The sequence below is a fragment of the Neovison vison genome, chromosome 2 (assembly GCF_020171115.1).
Source record: "Neovison vison isolate M4711 chromosome 2, ASM_NN_V1, whole genome shotgun sequence".
Taxonomy (NCBI): domain Eukaryota; kingdom Metazoa; phylum Chordata; class Mammalia; order Carnivora; family Mustelidae; genus Neogale; species Neogale vison.
This window is the reverse complement of record NC_058092.1, coordinates 20759007-20776672: the sequence shown is the minus strand read 5'-3', so window position 1 is coordinate 20776672 and position 17666 is coordinate 20759007. Positions and strand designations below refer to the sequence as shown.

General features: G+C 54.2%; 1 protein-coding gene across 1 annotated transcript; it reads right to left on the bottom strand.

The window, feature by feature from the left end:
• Window positions 1–1462: 1462 nt before the first annotated feature.
• On the bottom strand, window positions 1463–17235 carry THEMIS2 (thymocyte selection associated family member 2). The gene is made up of 6 exons (XM_044237558.1): window positions 17113–17235; window positions 14782–14922; window positions 11028–11438; window positions 6524–7602; window positions 4233–4386; window positions 1463–3647 (listed from the first exon to the last, which is right to left on the bottom strand). Exons 1-6 carry the CDS (start codon window positions 17204–17206, stop codon window positions 3592–3594), a joined length of 1935 nt encoding a protein of 644 aa, XP_044093493.1. The 5' UTR covers window positions 17207–17235; the 3' UTR covers window positions 1463–3591.
• Window positions 17236–17666: the final 431 nt, after the last annotated feature.

Here is a 17666-nt window from a genome sequence, read left to right as displayed (position 1 = left end):
GAATCTATAGGTATCCTGCCGCTTTCCTAATGGGGCAGGGAGAGGACTGAGGCAGAAACACGCCAGCTGTAAGGGAGAGGGAGCAGGGGACCACAGCTGGAAGGACTATTGCCTCCTCAGTCCCGTGTTGATTAGATACAAAATAGCAACAAAGGAGAAGAAAAGAAGGTTATACAGTAGCCATCGTTCTAGCAGGTCAGCAAGAAGGAATGGGAATCCTGTTGGTGACAAGTCTTAGAGGTCAACGAGGTAAACGAGAAGAGTAAGGTGTGTGGTCCAGCAGCACAGATTTGTAGTTGAGCAAGCATGCTGGAAGGGATTAGCTTTACAGCAGGCTTTCTGGGGAGACAATGAAAAAGGGAAGCAGGCGGCCTTCCCAGCTGCTCAGCTTCAAGGACCTGTTTCATCCTCTCCCCCAGAGGCCTGTGGCTAGTATGTGTCTTTTCTCTCTCTCTTTTTTTTAAATATTTTATTTATTTATTTGACAGAGATCACAAGTACACAGAGAGGCAGGCAGAGGGAGAGAGAGGAGGAAGCAGGCTCCCTGCTGAGCAGAGAGCCCCATGTGGGGCTCGATCCCAGGACCCTGGGATCATGACCTGACCGAAGGTAGAGGCTTTAACCCACTGAGCCACCCAGGCACCCCAGTACATGCCTTTTCTCAAGGTCATCTTTAAGCATGCTTGCGTGACCAGCACAACTCATTAGTTAAAGTTATTTTGAACAGTATGTTATTCTGAGGGATGGTTACAGTATCCTGGTGGGAAGTTAGGCTCCTTGGTTACTAGTAGTACTTAATCAGCTTTAACTAGAGAAGAGCCAGTAAGAATTAGCATCCGATGTGGAAGAATAAATGGGGGGTTTTGTCTTGTGTCTAAGATTTATTTAGTGGCACCTGGGTGGCTCAGTGCGTTAAAGCCTCTGCCTTTGGCTCAGGTCATAATCCCAGGGTCCTGGGATTGAGCCCCGAATTGGGCTCCCTGCTTGGCGGGAAGCCTGCTTCTCCCTCTCCCACTCCCTGCTTATGTTCCCTCTCTCGCTGGTCTGTCAAATAAATAAAACCCTTAAAAAAGAAAGATGGATGTATTTATTTGGGGGAGTGTGCATGCATGTGTATGAGCAGGGGGAGAGACAGAGGGAGAGAAATCCTCAAGCAGATTCCCCACTGAGCGCAGAGCCCCATACAGGACTTGATCCCAGGACCTCCAGATCAGCACATGAGCCAACATCAGGAGTCAGACACTTAACCAACTGAACCCCCCAGGCGCCCCTGAATAGATGTTTTTAAAAAAAAAAAAAACGCTGTTGAGGAAGGGGTGTCTGGTGGGCTAAGTCTGTAGACCATGAGACTCTTAATCTTGGGGTCATGAGCCCCACGTTGGGTGTAGAGATTACTTTAAAAAAAAACTTGAAAATTCATTTGAGGGAGATTGAGAACTCGGTCCAGTTTTGAGTCAGCGCCTCCAGTTCACGCTCATTTATTCAGCAGTCATTGACACCTGGTACAATGTCAGCATGTTCGCTACATCACAAAACATTCAAAAATAGAAATGAGAAAAGATAGGAAAAATAAATATGAAGGGATGGACTAATCTTTTCTGTTTCCCAGTGTACATCTCGTGTGTTCCCAGGAGTGTGTGCTCGCCTTGGAGACCACCGCCCAGGGGGAACGGCTAGCCCCACTCTAACACCCTCCCCACTGCCCAGTGGCTTAGTCCAGAGTTAAGACAAAAGCGCCCCATGGGCACTGTCTGCGTGTGGTCCGTGCTGCCCCCCGCCCCGACCCCCAAGTCGCTATGATAAGCCACTCACAGTTGTGGTTTTCAAGTATGTTTTCCTTTTCAGCCCAGCTTTCCTAACTATGAAATTGCTTGCTTCTCTTGCAGCATCGGGACGCTCAAACTGTAGGAGTTGGTCGCCCTCTCTGGCCCCCTTTTGTGATCTTGCTCAATTTGGTGCCACAATTAAATGCAGATGTGGAAGTGAGAACTATTGGCATTCTGCACATGAGCTTGGCGCTTGGGGTCCTGTGCCCAGGAGGAACTTTTATCCATACTTATTCCTTGTCCCAGAGCACGCTCTTCCTCAGGGTGCCCCCGTGCAGCTGAGCTGGTCTCCGGAGGCAGGCCTGGGAACTGGCCCGCAGCTTGTACTAGCTGCTTGGGCCTCACCTGGAGCACTGCTTGCTGGGGTGTGGGAGCCAGGAGGCCTGGAAGGACGCACTCAGGTGCACTCCCTCAAATCCGGGAGCTCCAGACTGACAGTCTTTCCACTCCCATGTCAGCCAGAAACTCTGGTTCCGTTTAAATCTATCTCTTGTCCTCTGCTGACTGCGGTGTGCTTGGTTCTGTGACTGCCTCCATCTAGGAACCAAAACCCTGCCACTTCCAGGAAGTGAGGCCTGTGGTCTCACCGCAAGGAACAGGCCTGGACTGACCTTGGAAGCTGGTTAGTGTCTGCATAGACCCAGGTTACGCTGGGTGGGGAGGCCCTCCAACCAGTCCACACATGTCTCCACAGTCTAGGAGCTCAGTATATTCCAGACACAGAAGGATTCCGTGATTGGGAGACGGTGTGGGGGTGGGGAAAGAACATAGGCCTCAGACACAGAGCTGCGCTATCTGGGTCAGTGGGAACGATGCTAACATTTTTATTGAGTGTTTATTATGTGCCAGGCACTGCGCTAGATATTACACCAAGATTATCGCATTTGATCCTTAGAACGATTCTGTGAGGTAGATAACTGTTAGTTGTATTTTACAAATGAAGGAACTGAAGCTTAGGTTAAAAGAACTTGATCACAGCCACAGTCCAGATGGCAGTGAGCCCAGATGCTAACCCAGGCCCACGACTAGTCAGCCCTCCTGAAGTACCCGACCACTCAGGCTAGTTTTCTGACCTTTAAAATCAGCGCATTGTCTATCCAGAGAGTTGAGGATTTAGATAATGTTTAAAAAGGGCCTGGCACACAGACCTTACTACGTGGTATCTGTTCCCATTTTTCCAGACACCCACGTGTCATTTTTATTCTATGGTTTTCGAGCAAAAAAATCTTGGATCGTCACATGCAACTATCATGTTCCTTCACAGGCGACCTAGTCCTGCTCTCTCAGGGTCTTAGGGTTCAGTGGCAGAGGAAGAGGGCGAAGGGGTGGCAAACAGAAGAAAAGGCTCTCAGTGCGGGGTGTTCCGGGTTGAGTCCCCTTTACCGAGAGGCAGGAGACATGGTGCCACCACCATCAAGGTTGGTGATCTCAGATTCCTTTCCTCGTGTCTCATGAGACACGAGCGTTGGGGACTCAGAACTGAACTGAACCCAGCTGCCTCCTCTAGACACCAAAGCTCTGAGCTGAAAGAGGCAAGGACGAGGTACTGGCCCCAAAAAAGCCAGCCCTCAGCGGCAGGAACCTGGAACATGAGGAAAACACTGGAACAATGTTCACCCCTTTTCACGTTGATCTCCATGAAGCCATTTCCTGTCCAGTCTGAGTTCAGTGAGTTCTTGTCTGAGGTCTTGCAAAGGCTTGTAATGGTTGACTGGCCTCTGATTCCCTGAGAAACAGCAGGTAAGAAGCAGGGCTGCTCCAGTATCTAAAGGGTATTCTGAAATTTCTCATGTATCTCTTCATAATCATGTTCATCGTCATCTACAAAAGAGTTCAAGTCAATGATGATCTTGGGCCTTAAGCAGGTTCCTGAGGTCCTTGCTAGACCATAACTACAAATTATTCTGTCTGAACACTAAATACTCCCCTTGCCTGCCTCGGGGTGGGGGGGGGTAGTATGTTGGAGATGAACTCATGTTCCTTGCCAGGACTCCAGAGCCCCTGGGGAAGAAACAATGGGGACCCCTTCTCTCTCTCTTTTTTTAAAGATTTATTTATCTGAGAGAGGGAGAGGGAGGAGGGGAGCACAAATGGGTGGAGGGGTGGAGGGAGAGGGAGAAGCAAACTCCCTGCTGAGCAGGGAGCCTGACGCGGGGTTCCATCCCAGCACCCTGGAACCATAACCTGAGCTGAAGGCAGACGCTTAACCGACTGAGCCACCCAGGCGCCCCTAAACCCATCCTTTAACTTATAAGCCTCTCTGTCCAATTAGGACTGCAGAAGGGTCTGCTCAAGGGCAGGGCCTTGCCAAGGGCTGGCCAGCACCGCCAGAGGCACGAGCAAGAACAGAGCAAGGAGAGGAAAAGCAAGGACAAGGGTGAGCAGGGTTAGTTAAAAGGGTCCCACCTGGATCCGTGATGGGCTTAGTGTGCCTGAGGCCCTTCCTGTGGGCAGCAACCTTGCTGTACATGCTTGCGCTGTCCGTGGCGCTCTGCGGCAGTGTCTTCATCTTGGCTTTGGGGAGCAGAGGAGCTTGCTGCCATTCTGAGACTTGACAAGACTGAATGGGAGAAAAAGCAGAAGTCAGCAGGGTCCCAAGAAATGGGGCAGCAGAGTCCATGAAATATAATTTCCTTCCAAGGTCACTTCCTCTACTCCCCTCTTGACTTCCTGTCCAGGGTAGGGCTTCCTGGGACCCCAAGTGTTTTTGTTTCTAGCGCATGAAATGATCTTCGGCCGGGGAGACAGGCCAGGATGAGCAATGGAAGGGCTGGGGGCTAGAGATGGGGGTGCCCTGAGTTTCTCCCCGGGGGTAGGGGGTTCAGTCAGCGTCCTTCACCTCTGCTGCTGAAGGGGCGACAAGCAGTCACAAAATCTCAAGACAGAGTGCCCGAGCTGAGAGGGGTCCCAGAAGGGGGAGGACTTTTGTTGAACTCCCACCTCAGGCCACAGGCACACCTGTTCGTTTCTCCTCAGGGGACCCTCCGAGGAGCTGTTTGAACTCCCAATGTACCCAAGAGGAAACCAGCTCAGAGAGAACGAGCCATGTCATACCTCACACAGGACCGCGAGCTGGGCCGAGGTTCAGATGTAGAACCACGTCTGTGACCTCAAAAGTTCACGCTTTTTCTAGCACACTATGCTTCGGAGAGCGCCCCTGCTCAGCGGGGAGAATACAGATGCCCAGAGAAGAAAAGTTGCAGGATCAAGGGCAGTGAGGAGGGACTGGGCCCCAAGTCACTTCCAACAGGAGCAAAGGCGGGGCCTGAGGTCTCAATTTTCTGTGCTGTGTTCGTTCTCTTCCATACTGTCAGGCCTGTGTTCTGTCGGCAACCAACTGCCCTCCCGCCTCCACGGATGCAAGCCCCTCCTGCCTCCCCTCGCAGTACAAAATGCAAGTTTCCCCAAAGCCCCCCACAGCAATTTCCTTGCTACATTTTACAACGTGCTTTGGATGTGGTGAGGTGCCCGGGCTGGGCAGTCGGACCCAGCGTCAAACCCCAGGTCGCCCGTTTGCTAGCTGTGTGACCTCAGGGCGGCTCCTCTCCCTCTCTGTGCCTCTTGTTTGCTCCACTGTAGAAAGAGCCATCTCTCGGTGCCCACCTTGCAGGGACATCAGGAGAGCCATGCAGGGTGAGGCGCGGGCAGTGTCCGCCACAGAGAAGACACCCAGCAGGCCGCGGCTAAGAAGCCAGCGCTGACCTTATCCCCGGGGTCACTGCGAGAAAATGGGAGAGCAGAGGCCACAGAGCGAGTGAACTGGGCCATAAGCAGTTCTTTCTGCTTCTGTCCCTTCTTCTTTCTCCATCCCTGGGACTCAGTTTGGGTCAGTTCAGCCCGCACCGACGCTGTCTGCCCACTGCAAGCAGGTGGGGTCCCTGTCCTCAGACCCCTCACGGCACACTCGAAACTAGGTGTTGCCCCACCCGCACCACCCCTACCCGCACCAGGCCACATACCACAGGGCAGGGTGAACACAGAAGGGGGAGGGCTGTCACCTCCAGAGGAAGCCTGAGCAGAGCCTTCCCCACTGAAAGGAGGAAGCACATTCTGGCAAAAGGCCCAGCACGTGTTAAAGTGCTGAGGCAGGGATCCCCGCACACTGAGTAGCTGTGGGAGCTTCTCAGCGGCTGAGTGCGGACCAGAGTGGGCGGTGGAAGAGGGGTCTGGCGGGGGGAGATTGAAGTCAGCTTATAAATGACCCTCCCTGGGTGGCATGCTAAGGGGTCAACATTACGCCCTGGCTGTGAGGAGTCCCTGGAGGTTCAGAAGGCTCAGAGGACAGGGCCGAGGCCCATCGGTGACCAGGGAAGGGCTTGGGAGGCCATTCTGACAGCGGTTGCGGGGTGGGGGGGGTTGGAGGCTGCTGACACAGTTTAGGTGACAGCTGATGAACCGGAATGAGGGGATGACAGCGGGGAGAGCACGGTGAAGCCTCCCGCTCCCGCTCGGGCCCCCCACATCTGAGCTGGGACTCTGGGCAAGTCTCAGGGTCACCTCATGGTGTCGCCCATAAAATATGAATCCTCGTACCAGCACCAGATGGTCAGCACTGAGTGAGAATGATGGGCGCACAGCGTGTGAGCGTAGAAACTGTAAGCTCTGTACGACTGAGCTGTGACGCGGGACAAGGAACCGGCAGGACCCGCAGTGACCCCGGCGGGTTCCCCTCCCCACCCGCTTTGGTATGTTGGTACCTGGCCACTTTTGTTCTTGCCGCTTTGTTTCTTCTGCCCACTGAGGCCTTGACCTTTGGGGGGCCGCGGTGGGGGGCGCTGGTTCTCGAAGGCCGGTAACTGCCGGAGCGTATAGTAGAAGGCTTCCGTCAGCTCCTCCACGGTGGCGACCAGGGGAGGCCCAGTCGGCTGGCCGGGCTGCTGCTCGGTCTCCACGACAGTCAGGTCCAGCCACCGGGGAGGGAGCTCGAAGCATATGTCAGGGTTAGAGTCGAAGCTGACCACCAAGAAGGGTTCCATGATCTTCTCCTCCAGCCGCAGGCCTGGGAAGGAGGGCAGAGGGTCAGCAGGCTGGCTGCCGTCCTTGGCCACCACCTTGACTTCACAGGGCAGCGAAAACTGGGCAGTCAGGTCTCCCAGGCTGTAGCGCCGATTATCACTCATCTCCTCCACGAAACTACTGGAGATGTAGAGGGGCAGCAGGATCTGGTCTTCATTTTCTATCTCTTCATAATCTTCCTCCTCCTCCTCGTCCTCCTCGGCCTGGTCACTCAGCCGCTGACACACCAAGACATCTATGTCCTGGCCTCCAGCCCCGTGGGCCTGGCCGGGCCTCAGAACCTCCAGCCTGTCACCCACAGCCAGGGACGTGGGACTAAGGGTCTCTAACCCTTCCACCTCACAGTCCTTTGTGGCCACGACCCGGAGCGGCTGGCCTGGCTTGAGGGCACCCAGGAGGTCACAGGCCGTGAGGAACTCTCTCGGCCGCCGCCGCAGCTTGCCCTGATAAGCCCCGGAGACCATGAAGTGTCTGGGCACCTTCCGGCCCTTGGTCGAGACCAGGATCCGCCAGGGCGGTGAGGCCAGACCATGGACGCGGAGCCGCTGGCCTTTCTGCAAGGAGCCTGCCCACGGGTTGAGGAAGATGGGGGGCCCCTCCGGAACCTCCAGGATCTCCGCAGACAGAGGGAAGGGGCCTCCCCGGGCCAGGGCCTCACTCAGCAGCAGAGGCTGGATAAAGTGGATGTGCTGAGAAGAGGCAGTGACATCTTCCACGTCGACCTCCAGGGTGGAGGGGATCTTGACGACGGTCCTGCGCACTGTGGGGAGGGGAGGTCAGCTCAGGGGGTGCCCCGCACACCAGCCCAGGGGTGTCCCTGCACTCCCAGCAAAGAGGTCTGAGCTGGCTGACCTCCTCCCTGTCTGTTCTGCCAACCTTTTCCTATGGCATCAGATTCCTTGCTCACTCCTTTCCTTAACTTCTTTTCGAAAGCTATTATAGGAATTTTTTTTTAATTTTATTTATTTATTTGACAGAGAGAGAGATCACAAGCAGGCAGACCGACAAGCAGAGAGAGAGAAGGAAGCAGACTCCCCGTTGAGCAGAGAGCCCGATGCGGGGCTCAATCCCAGGACCCTGAGATCATGACCTGAGCCGAAGGCAGAGGCTTTAACCCACTGAGCCACCCAGGCGCCCCTTGAATGTAATTTTATAAGCTACTTTGCCAAATCCTTTCTGCATTTGTGTGTGTGTGTGTGTGTGTGTGTGTTTTAAGGTTTTTATTTATTTATTTGTCAGAGAGAGCACGCGCAACAGCACACAAAAGCAGGGGGAGTGGCAGGCAGAAGGAGGCTCCCTATGCAGCACTCGATCCCAGGACACTGGGATCACGACCTGAGCTGAAGAAGGACATTTAACCGACTGAGCCACCCAGGAGTTCCTCCTTTCTGCATTTTAAATAAAGAGATAAAACCACATCAAGAGGGGCGCCTGGGTGGCTCAGTCAGTTAAAAGTCCAACTCTTGATTTCGGCTCATGTCATGATCTCAGGGTTATGAGGTTGTGCCCCGAGTCCAGCTCCGGGCGGCGTGTGGAGCCTGCTTAAGATTCTCTCCCCACCTCCAACGCCCCATCCCACTCATGCATGTTCTCTTTCTCCCTAAAAAAAAAAAAAAAAAAATTAAAATTAAAACTAAGAAAAACACTGGTTGGGGCTCCTGAGTGGCTCATTTGTTTGAGCTTCCGATTCTTGGTTTCCACGCAGGTGGTGATCTCAGGGTCATGTGATCAAGCCCCAAGTCTGGCTCCTCACTCAGAGGTGAGTCTGCTTGGGATTCTCTCTCTCCCTCTCCCTCTGCCCCTCCCACTTGTGCACTCTCTCTCTCTAAAATAAGTGAATGAATCTTTATTTTATTTTTAAAAAATACTTTATTTATTTATTTGACAGAGAGAGATCACAAGTAGGCAGAGAGGCAGGCAGAGGGAGAGGGGGAAGCAGGCTCCCTTCAGAGCAGAGAGCTTGACGTGGGGATCGATCCCAGGACCCTGAGATCATGACCTGAGCCAAAGGCAGAGGCTCAATACACTGAGCCACCCAGGTGCCCCTGAATCTTGAATAAAAATAAAAATAAAAAACACTGGCTAATGACCTTGGCGACTTGTTTCCTCTCTGGACATCAGCGAGTACCAGGTTTATAAATGCAAGAGGCGGCTCTGTAAGCGAATGTCCCTTATGTGTGAGCCATATGGGAGACAAGCGAGGAACAACCTCCCCCCTCACCGAGGGAGAAACTGAGGCTTGGGTGGAAACACGCCTCAGGCCACAGTGCTGGGATTTTTGCTCTGTGCGGGGCGAGCCAAAGTCTGGTTGAAGCTGGGAGGTAGCCACAGGTAACTGTCATTCTACAGTTCTGGTTTTCTTCTTCAAAGGACTTTATGAATTCCCAGAACTGCCTCATCACCCAGGGCAGACCTCGGACCCACCATTCAAAGCCTTGGTCCGCCAGGCCGTGCTCTCTGAGTGCTACTTCCCACAAGACGCCAGGGCTCCCTGGGAACGAGATAACTTCCTGGAGCAGAAACGTGCCACAGTCTGTAACCACTTAAACCAGAAATCAATAAAAATGTATTCGAGACCATTGCAGGTATTGTCAAAAGGCTCCCCTGGGCCAAGGCTGAGATAAGGTGAGCACCAATAATGATGCCAGTGGATTGGAACACTGAAAATATTGAGTTCACTGAATACTGAAAACACTGAAAATCTGTGAGTTCATAATGATGATTAAAAAAAAAAAAAAAAAAAAAGGGACGCCTGGGTGGCTCAGTGGGTTAAGCAGCTGCCTTCGGCTCAGGTCATGATCCCAGCGTCCTGGGATGGAGTCCCACATCGGGCTCCTTGCTCGGCAGGGAGCCTGCTTCTCCCTCTGCCTCTGCCTGCCTCTCTGTCTGCCTGTGCTCACTCTCTCTCCAAAAAAAAAAAAAAAACAAAAAACCACCCTAAATAATCATCCTTGAAGAATGACTCATTTTGAAAACTAGGAAATGGTGGGGGGAGGGGTGCTCCTGGGTGGCTCAGTGGCTTAAAGCCTCTGCCTTTGGCTCAGGTCATGATCCCAGGGTCCTGGGATGGAGCCCCGAGTGGGGCTCTCTGCTCAGTGGGGACCCTGCTTCCCTCCCCCCCACCTACTTGTGATCTCTGTCTGTCAAATAAATAAATAAAATCTTAAAAAACAACAACAACAACAACTAGGAAAAGGGCCCCTGGGTGGCTCCCTCAGTTAAGTGTCCAATTTGCGGTTTCAGCTCAGGCCATGATCCCAGGGATGTGAGATTGAGCCCCGAGGCTCTGCACTCAGCAAGGAGCCTGCTTGAGAGTCTCTCCCTCCCCTTCCACCCCTCCCCAACAAGCACTCACTCTCTCTCAAATAAATCTTTAAAAAACAAAACAAGGGGCGCCTGGGTGGCTCAGTGGGTTAAGCCGCTGCCTTCGGCTCAGGTCATGATCTCAGGGTCCTGGGATCGAGTCCCGCATCGGGCTCTCCGCTCAGCAGGGAGCCTGCTTCCTCCTCTCTCTCTCTGCCTACTTGTAATCTCTCTCTGTCAAATAAATAAATAAAATCTTTAAAAAAAAAAAAAAAACCAAAGCGAACTAGTAAAGCATAGGGTCATCTCTTAGGACGTTCCTCCCTATAGGCTGGAGGCAGCGTGTGGAGCAGGGCTCGAGAGCCAGGCAGAACCTGGCCAGGTCTGCCAGAGCAGAGGGAGAATGGTACCCCGGGACCCTGACTTACATAAACACAATGTCCCGCATTTCTCATGCAAGTGAACCAAAGCTGGGGTGGTGGGGGCAGGGAGTTGCTTTTTAGTTTTTTTTAGTTTCCTGACTACCAGATGAAGAAGGAGCCCTAGGACTCAAATCACTATTGCAACAGTCACTCACATCACAGATGCCGGCCCATACTTGGCATCTGATCGACACCAAGGCTGGTGCTGCAAGTTAGGCTGGGGACAGACACAGACCCCGGCGGGGGGCGGGGGGTGCATTCCTTGCCCCACACCTCCTGCAGCCGTGAGAACCGCCTCCTGGGTCTGGTCAAACCTCTACAGATGTGTGGCAAAGAGCCAACAGCTGGCCTGAGGCTTTTATCCCTAGAAAAGCCTGCCTACAAGGCTGGTCCTCGGCTGAGAGGCGCCCCTCTCTCGTCCCGTCAACCCTCCCCCCCACAATCCGCCCCAGCGACTCACTGTGCATGATGGCTTGGATCTCATACTGGGGCCTCAGGAGCAGGGACTGCCAAGGGAGTGTGGGGCAGGTGAAGAGGCGGTCGCTCAGGGCTGGATCCTGCAGGGCCTGGAGGAGGGGCCGAGGGGCGCCAGGCTCCCATTCCCAGAAGGGGCCCCCCTGGGACAGGGGCAGGTACAGAGTGAAGTGCTGGGTTCCGGTGTCCAGCACACAGCGGGCACGGTAGGTCCTATGATACTCCTCCACATCCTTGAGCAGGAGGGGCTGGTCCCTGGGCACCACCCTGGTCTCTGTGGTGATTTTGTGCGTCGACATGAAGCTGATGGGCAGCTTCCTGGAGCGCTGGGTTGCAGCAGAGAGCAGCTCCTCCAGGGTTTCGTAGCTCTGAGGGCCGGTGAGGGGGCTGAAGTGGCCTGTGGGGCACAGCAGAAGGTGTCAAGGTGGGACAGGCCCTTGTGGGTCCAGGGACACACATACCAGGGCCGCAGAGAACAGTCAGAATCCCCCGAAGACAAGTCCCAAGCATCTGGACATCCAGGCCACAGGGTTGAGGGACAAGCAGCAGCCAGTGACCATGTGTGAAGGGACAGTGACAAGTAGAAATGGGGACAGTTCCTCACGCAGAGAAGCAAGAACTTAGGGACTGTCATCAGAGACAGAACAGGGATGTGTTTTCCCAGAGACACTGACAATGGCCACCTGTGCCTACCTCCTGAACCGTACCTGCCTCCAACTCTGCCAACTTTGCTTCCATGTTCCTCACCACCACTCCAATCCCATATACCCAACACCAATCACCCCATGCTGGGGCAGCGCCACTGTCCCTCTCTCTCACAAACTAGACACCCAGGAGCTCCTAGTCAAATGAACTCTGACCACCACCCTTCACCCCACATCCTGTCTGCCAATTCTGGTGGCCCGACTGTTCTTCCCCCATCCAACTTCTTCCCCTGTCCCCATTCATGCTTCTCCCGCCACTGTACTGGCCTCAAATAGCCCACATCCACACATCGCTTCTGGTCCCCTCTGCAAGTTACCCCAAGTTTTTTTTTTTTTTTTTTTAAAGATTTTATTTATTTATTTGACAGAGAGAGATCACAAGTAGGCAGAGAGGCAGGTAGAGAGAGGGGGAAGCAGGCTCCCTGCTGAGCAGAAAACCTGATGCAGGGCTCGATCCCAGGATCCTGAGATCACGACCCGAGCTAAGGCAGAGGCTTAACCCACTGAGCCACCCAGGCACCCCAAGTTACCCCAAGTTACCTCAAGGCCCCCTCCTATCTGTGTGACAAGGACTTTCTGCAAAGGTACCAGTCTAGACTCTTCAAGAAGCTGATGTCAAGATAAAAGCTAAGGATTTATTTCAGCCTGAAGGAGATTAAGAAATCGATATGTGATCTGGGGGCATCTGGGGGACTCGGTTAAGCATCTGACTCTTGATTTCAGCTCAAGATCGTGAGTTCAAGACCTAGGTTGGGCCCCATGTTCAGTGTGGAGCCTACTTAAAAAAAAAAAAGTTGCTCAGTTGGTTTAAGCCTCCGACTCTTGATTTTGACTCAGGTCCTGAACTCAGGATTATGAGATCAAGCCCCGCATCAGGCTCTGCAGTGGGTGTGGTGGCTGCTTGAGATTCTCTCTCCACCTTTCCCCACTCCCACCTCAGATGCTTGTGCGCGCTCTCTCTCTCTCTCTCTCTCTCTCTCTCTCTCGCCAAAAAAAAAAAAATAAAAGAAGAAGAAGAATGATAATAAATAAAAAGGAGAAAGAAATTCCTATTCAAAAAAGAAAAAGAGGGGCGCCTGGGTGGCTCAGTGGGTTAAGCCGCTGCCTTCGGCTCAGGTCATGATCTCAAGGTCCTGGGATCGAGTCCCGCATCGGGCTCTCTGCTCAGCAGGGAGCCTGCTTCCTTCTCTCTCTCTCTGCCTGCCTCTCTGCCTGCTTGTGATCTCTCTCTGTCAAATAAATAAATAAAATCTTTAAAAAAAAAAAAAGAAAGAAAGAAAAAGAAAAAGAAATTGATGTGATTAGGGATTGGCTTCTGGATCAAGGGGAAACCTTGATTTATTAGGTCAGTTTTTTGGAATTTATTAGGTCAGTTATTGGAATCTGAATAAACCAGGTTAGACAGCAGTATTATATCAATATTAAATCTTCTGAATTTGGGGCGGCACCTGGGTGGCTCAGTGGGTTAAGCCTCTGCCTTCAGCTCAGGTCATGATCCCAGGATCCTGGGATTGAGTCCCGCATCGGGCTCTCTGCTCAATGGGGAGCCTGCTTCCCCCTCTCTCTCTGCCTGCCTCTCTGCCTACTTGTGATCTCTGTCAAATAAATAAATAAAATCTTTAAAAAAAAAATAAAAAATTTTAAAAAAATTTAAAAAAAAAATCTTCTGAATTTGATTACTGAACTACAGTTTACGAACAAATGTCCTTGTACTTAGGAGTAATATTAGTAAATATAAGGAGTAATATTTAGGTACAAAGGGTTATCATGTCTGCAATTCATTCTCAAATAGTGCAGGAAAAATATATATAAATACATACACATATGGTAATATTTGTTCATGAATGTGTGTGTGTGTGTGTTTGTGTGTGTGTGTGGAAAGAGGGAGAGAAAGAAATATAACAAAATATTGGTAAACTGGAAAACAACTGGTCAGTCTGGATAAAGAGTATACCGTGGTTTTAGCAAGTCTTCTGTGAACTTGAACACAATTCAGAATAAAAAGGAAAAAAAAACCCAAAATACCAAATAAAGCATACTACTTCCGTATTTAAAACACTAATTAGCTCTTCAGTGCTCTCAAAGACCACACTGTGCCTGTGGCCACCCAGAGCCCTCTGGGAATCCGCCTCCCACCTCTCCCACCGCCTGCCTTTACCAGGAACCCAAACTCTTGCCTGTCCCACTCAGGCGATCACAGCTATGAAGAAGGAGCGCTTAGACTACACCTGCTCTGGGCTGCACCCCGTTCTAAGCCCTTCCTGCCAGGCAACTCATTTACTCCTGTCCTCACGCCTGACTCCCCTGTTCTAGAGGAGTACACTGAGGCACAGAGAGGAGCCAGGAACTGGCCAAGGCCATGGCGCACAGCCTGCAGAGCGGGGCTTCCCAACCAGGCTTCAGCGTCCCAGACACCCCTCACCCCATCCCCCACCCCTCTAACGACACATGTCCTGCAGAAACTGAGCTCTGTCATTTCTGGAGCACCAGATATGCCCATACTATTCCCTGTGTTACTCCCTCTGGAAGTCCTCCTTCCTGCTCAGGTGCCACCCCCTCCAGGAAGCCTGCCCAGACCCCCGAGGTGGTCTCCTCCTGCCAGAACCCTCTCTAAACTCTGTGTCGGCTCTTGCCCTCCTCTCACTGTCACCCTCCCAGGTCATCCTGAGCTCCACAGCCCCAGCGCCGAGCACACAACAGGTGTCAGTAAATGTGTGGCGGGGGAAATGTGTAAGCAAACACAGAGACAGGCATGTGGACAAAGATCCAGAACAAAGAGAGTCCCAGCCAAGAGGCAGATGTGACCAGAGAGATGGATATGGAGAGGGTGCAGCCACTCCAGGTTAAGGGCATCATCAGACCCCTCAGAGGACATCCAGAGCCTTGGGGCAGAGCAGTGGGGGATGTGAGAGCACAGGGGCCAAACTGGAGGGTTGGGAGTGCATGCTGGGGCTGGAGGGGGCCAGTGCACTTGGGGTTGGCGGGGTGGGGGTGGGGGGGTTGGTGGTGGACAGGACACAGAGCTGTCTGCCTTACCACAGAAGTTGGGGGGGATTTCTATGGTCTGGCCTGTTCCTGGGTTCTCGCAGACCACCTTCTGGAGGCGAACCTGGGTGACCTTGATCAGGTCCCCTGTGGAGAGGCAGCACTCATTCCCAGAGATCTCGTAGATGGAGCCTGCCAAGAGACAGATTCGGTTTCTGTGTGTCACAGGAGCCAAGTGCTAGCTGGCCTGCGCTCTGCCTCCGCTCTGCACTGGTTCCTACAGCCTGGAGCGGCTTCCCCTGTCCTTCCCCGCCCAATGGCCCTGGGCTCAGCCACACTCAGGCCGCAGGAACCCTGCCTGTGTCTTCCTTCAGCGCTGGATGGACCCTCTGTGAGACACTTCTCTGGCCTTCTCCACACCCCCATGCCTCCTGAACAAAGCTCACAGGCAGGCAGGGCTGGTCCATCCCAGCATCACCCGCCCTGGCCCAGGCCTCGCCGCCAAGCCTGGGCTGAAGTCCTGGGCGAGTAAGCAACGCCCAAAGTCCCAGTTCCCTCCGTACAGCTAGCGCATCGGCCCAGAGAAGGGCAGAGACTGCCTGGAGGTCACACACACAGCCTGACACCAGCATTAGTGCTTTCTTCTTCACGTGAGCTGTGTTTAAAGGAAGCACGAGAGGAAGCGGAGGGCCGCCGACAGGGTGGGTACAGGAGGCAGGTGTCTGGGCTGCCACCATCAAGCACAGTAGTCCCACTTAATGATTTTAAAGTGTCTAAAGCAGTATCCGGAACATAGAAGGTGCTCGATAAAGATCTCCACCCCCCACCCCCGCCCACGGTCTGGACATACTCCGTCTGTGGACTTGGGACCCAACAGCGCACAGAGGTCAGCCTTGAGGCCACCTGACCCCAGCCCTTCCAAGGCATCCCTAGCAGGCCTTTCAGAAGCTGATGATAATCCCACCCCCATACTGGGAAAATGCACACAGGCTCATAGTCTGCAGTTTCAGGGGGCGGCCCCGCAGGGCTGGTGTGAACAGCAGCTGGGGCACTGGGCACTGGGCACTGGACTGCCGATGTGCTTTGCAGTGAAGACCCATGACTGTCCTCTGAGGCAGGACCTGTTCCCCACCCCACCCTGGGGTGAGGCTGGGTGGGGTCCAAGGGAGCAGAATGGGGACTCCAGCTCAGGGCGCTTGTCTCTACAGCTGGAAGCCCTCATGACACGGCTAACTGCTTCCGAGGGTGGGGCCTCTTAACCTGCCCCAGGACTCCCACCACCTGGCCTCCTCCCAGGCTCTTCTCTCACCAAACGTCCACCACTTCCCATGCCCTGGGTCAGGCAGAATGAGGAAGCAGCCATTGTGACACTTGGTGGTCAGGGGATGATGTCAGCAGGAGCTCAAACACGAGAAGCGCCTGCAGGGAGCCCCCAGAGGAAAGTCAGCCTTTGAACCCACATCTGCCAGATTCCCAAGAGTTCCTGGCCAAACCCAGTGTGTGGTGGCAGGCCCTGTCCCCTGTGTGGCCCTCCATATGTCGCCCCGTTGGTCTGGGCTCCTCCCCTTGGAGCCCCAGAACACTTCCCCTGGAGCAGCTGTGGCAAAGCAAGGAAGAGAAAGAGGGAACAGATGCGCAAGGGTACCCCCTGCCTTAGTTTGCTGTCTCAGGAAGGAGCCTCTCCCCCTCCACCCAGTCTCCCAAGTTCCCTCTACCTCCGACGTCCCCATTCTCTCGCCTCACCCTCTGAGCGGCTTCCCCCACCCCTCGGCCGCCTGTCCGTCTCGCCCTTCTTGCTCCTTCAGGCAGCAGAAGCCGTTGAGCCCCTGCTCTGCACCCATTCCTGGGAACCAGGTAGGCAGATGTGCAGGTGCGCAAGGAGCAGAGAGCGGGGAAGGCTGCTGCGGGGAACAGTCGCGCACGCTGAGAACCGAGCTGAGAGATCAGGTCGCAAAATTGAGGGCGAAGGTGGGGTGGAAGGACTGAATGAAGGCGCGTAGACAGGCGTCAAGGGGGCGGAGTGGGACGGCAGGCGGAGGAGGGGGCTGACCTGGCACGAGCCCCCATGTTCCGCTTTCCCACGGTCAGACTCCCGGGGTGCGTACCGCGGTTTCACCCCCGCTTGGCTCGGTTCCACACACCTGAGTGTCTAAGCTCATTGACTTCTCATCACCACCCTGCGGGCAATCAGCGCTCTCCCATTCCACGAAAGCAAAAGCCGAGGCCCAGAGAGGTTGAGTGTGGCCCCAAGTCACACCTGGGCTTGGGCAATGGCAGCGTAGCTGGATTTCCCGGGTTTCCGTCGCCTGGGCAGCGCCCCTGCCCCACCACCCCGCGAGAGCCAGGCGCGGCGGGAGAGAGGGGTCGCGGCCCCTCACTCACCCTGGAAGTAGACCCCCGAGCAGACCCGCAGCACACGCGGGAGGGAGGCGAGGTCCAAGGCGCAAACGAAGTCGTGCAGCGACACAGGCTCCATCGTCCTCGCTGTTCGTTGGACTTAGACGAGTGGCAGCTGCAGGCGCTCGGAGCCTGCAGCCCCGCCCCGCCCCGCCGATGTGGGCGGGAATGCTCCGCCCAGGTGGGCGGGGCCTCTTCATCTCCCGGCGAGGGGCTCTTGCGGGTGCCATCTGACCGCCTCGATTTCCTCAACCCTAAAATGGGAAGCAGTGCCTACCTCTCACCTTGGCTGCGCGACGTCAAAGGTCTAGATCAGGGCCTGACGCCCAGAGGCTCTGACTAAATGTCCACTCGTCCCCAGTGGTCTGGGATGTATCCCGTGGTGGAGGAGGGGGCGCTGAGGGAGATGAAGGAGAAGTCCCAGCTGCTCCCCACCTGCCCCTGTCGTCTTCCCAGTTAGAAGGAGGAAACGCGGCCGCCTGCTGTAGTTCTGGGTCTCACAGAAGACCTGTGCCCTGCACTCTGCATCCGCGGAGAAA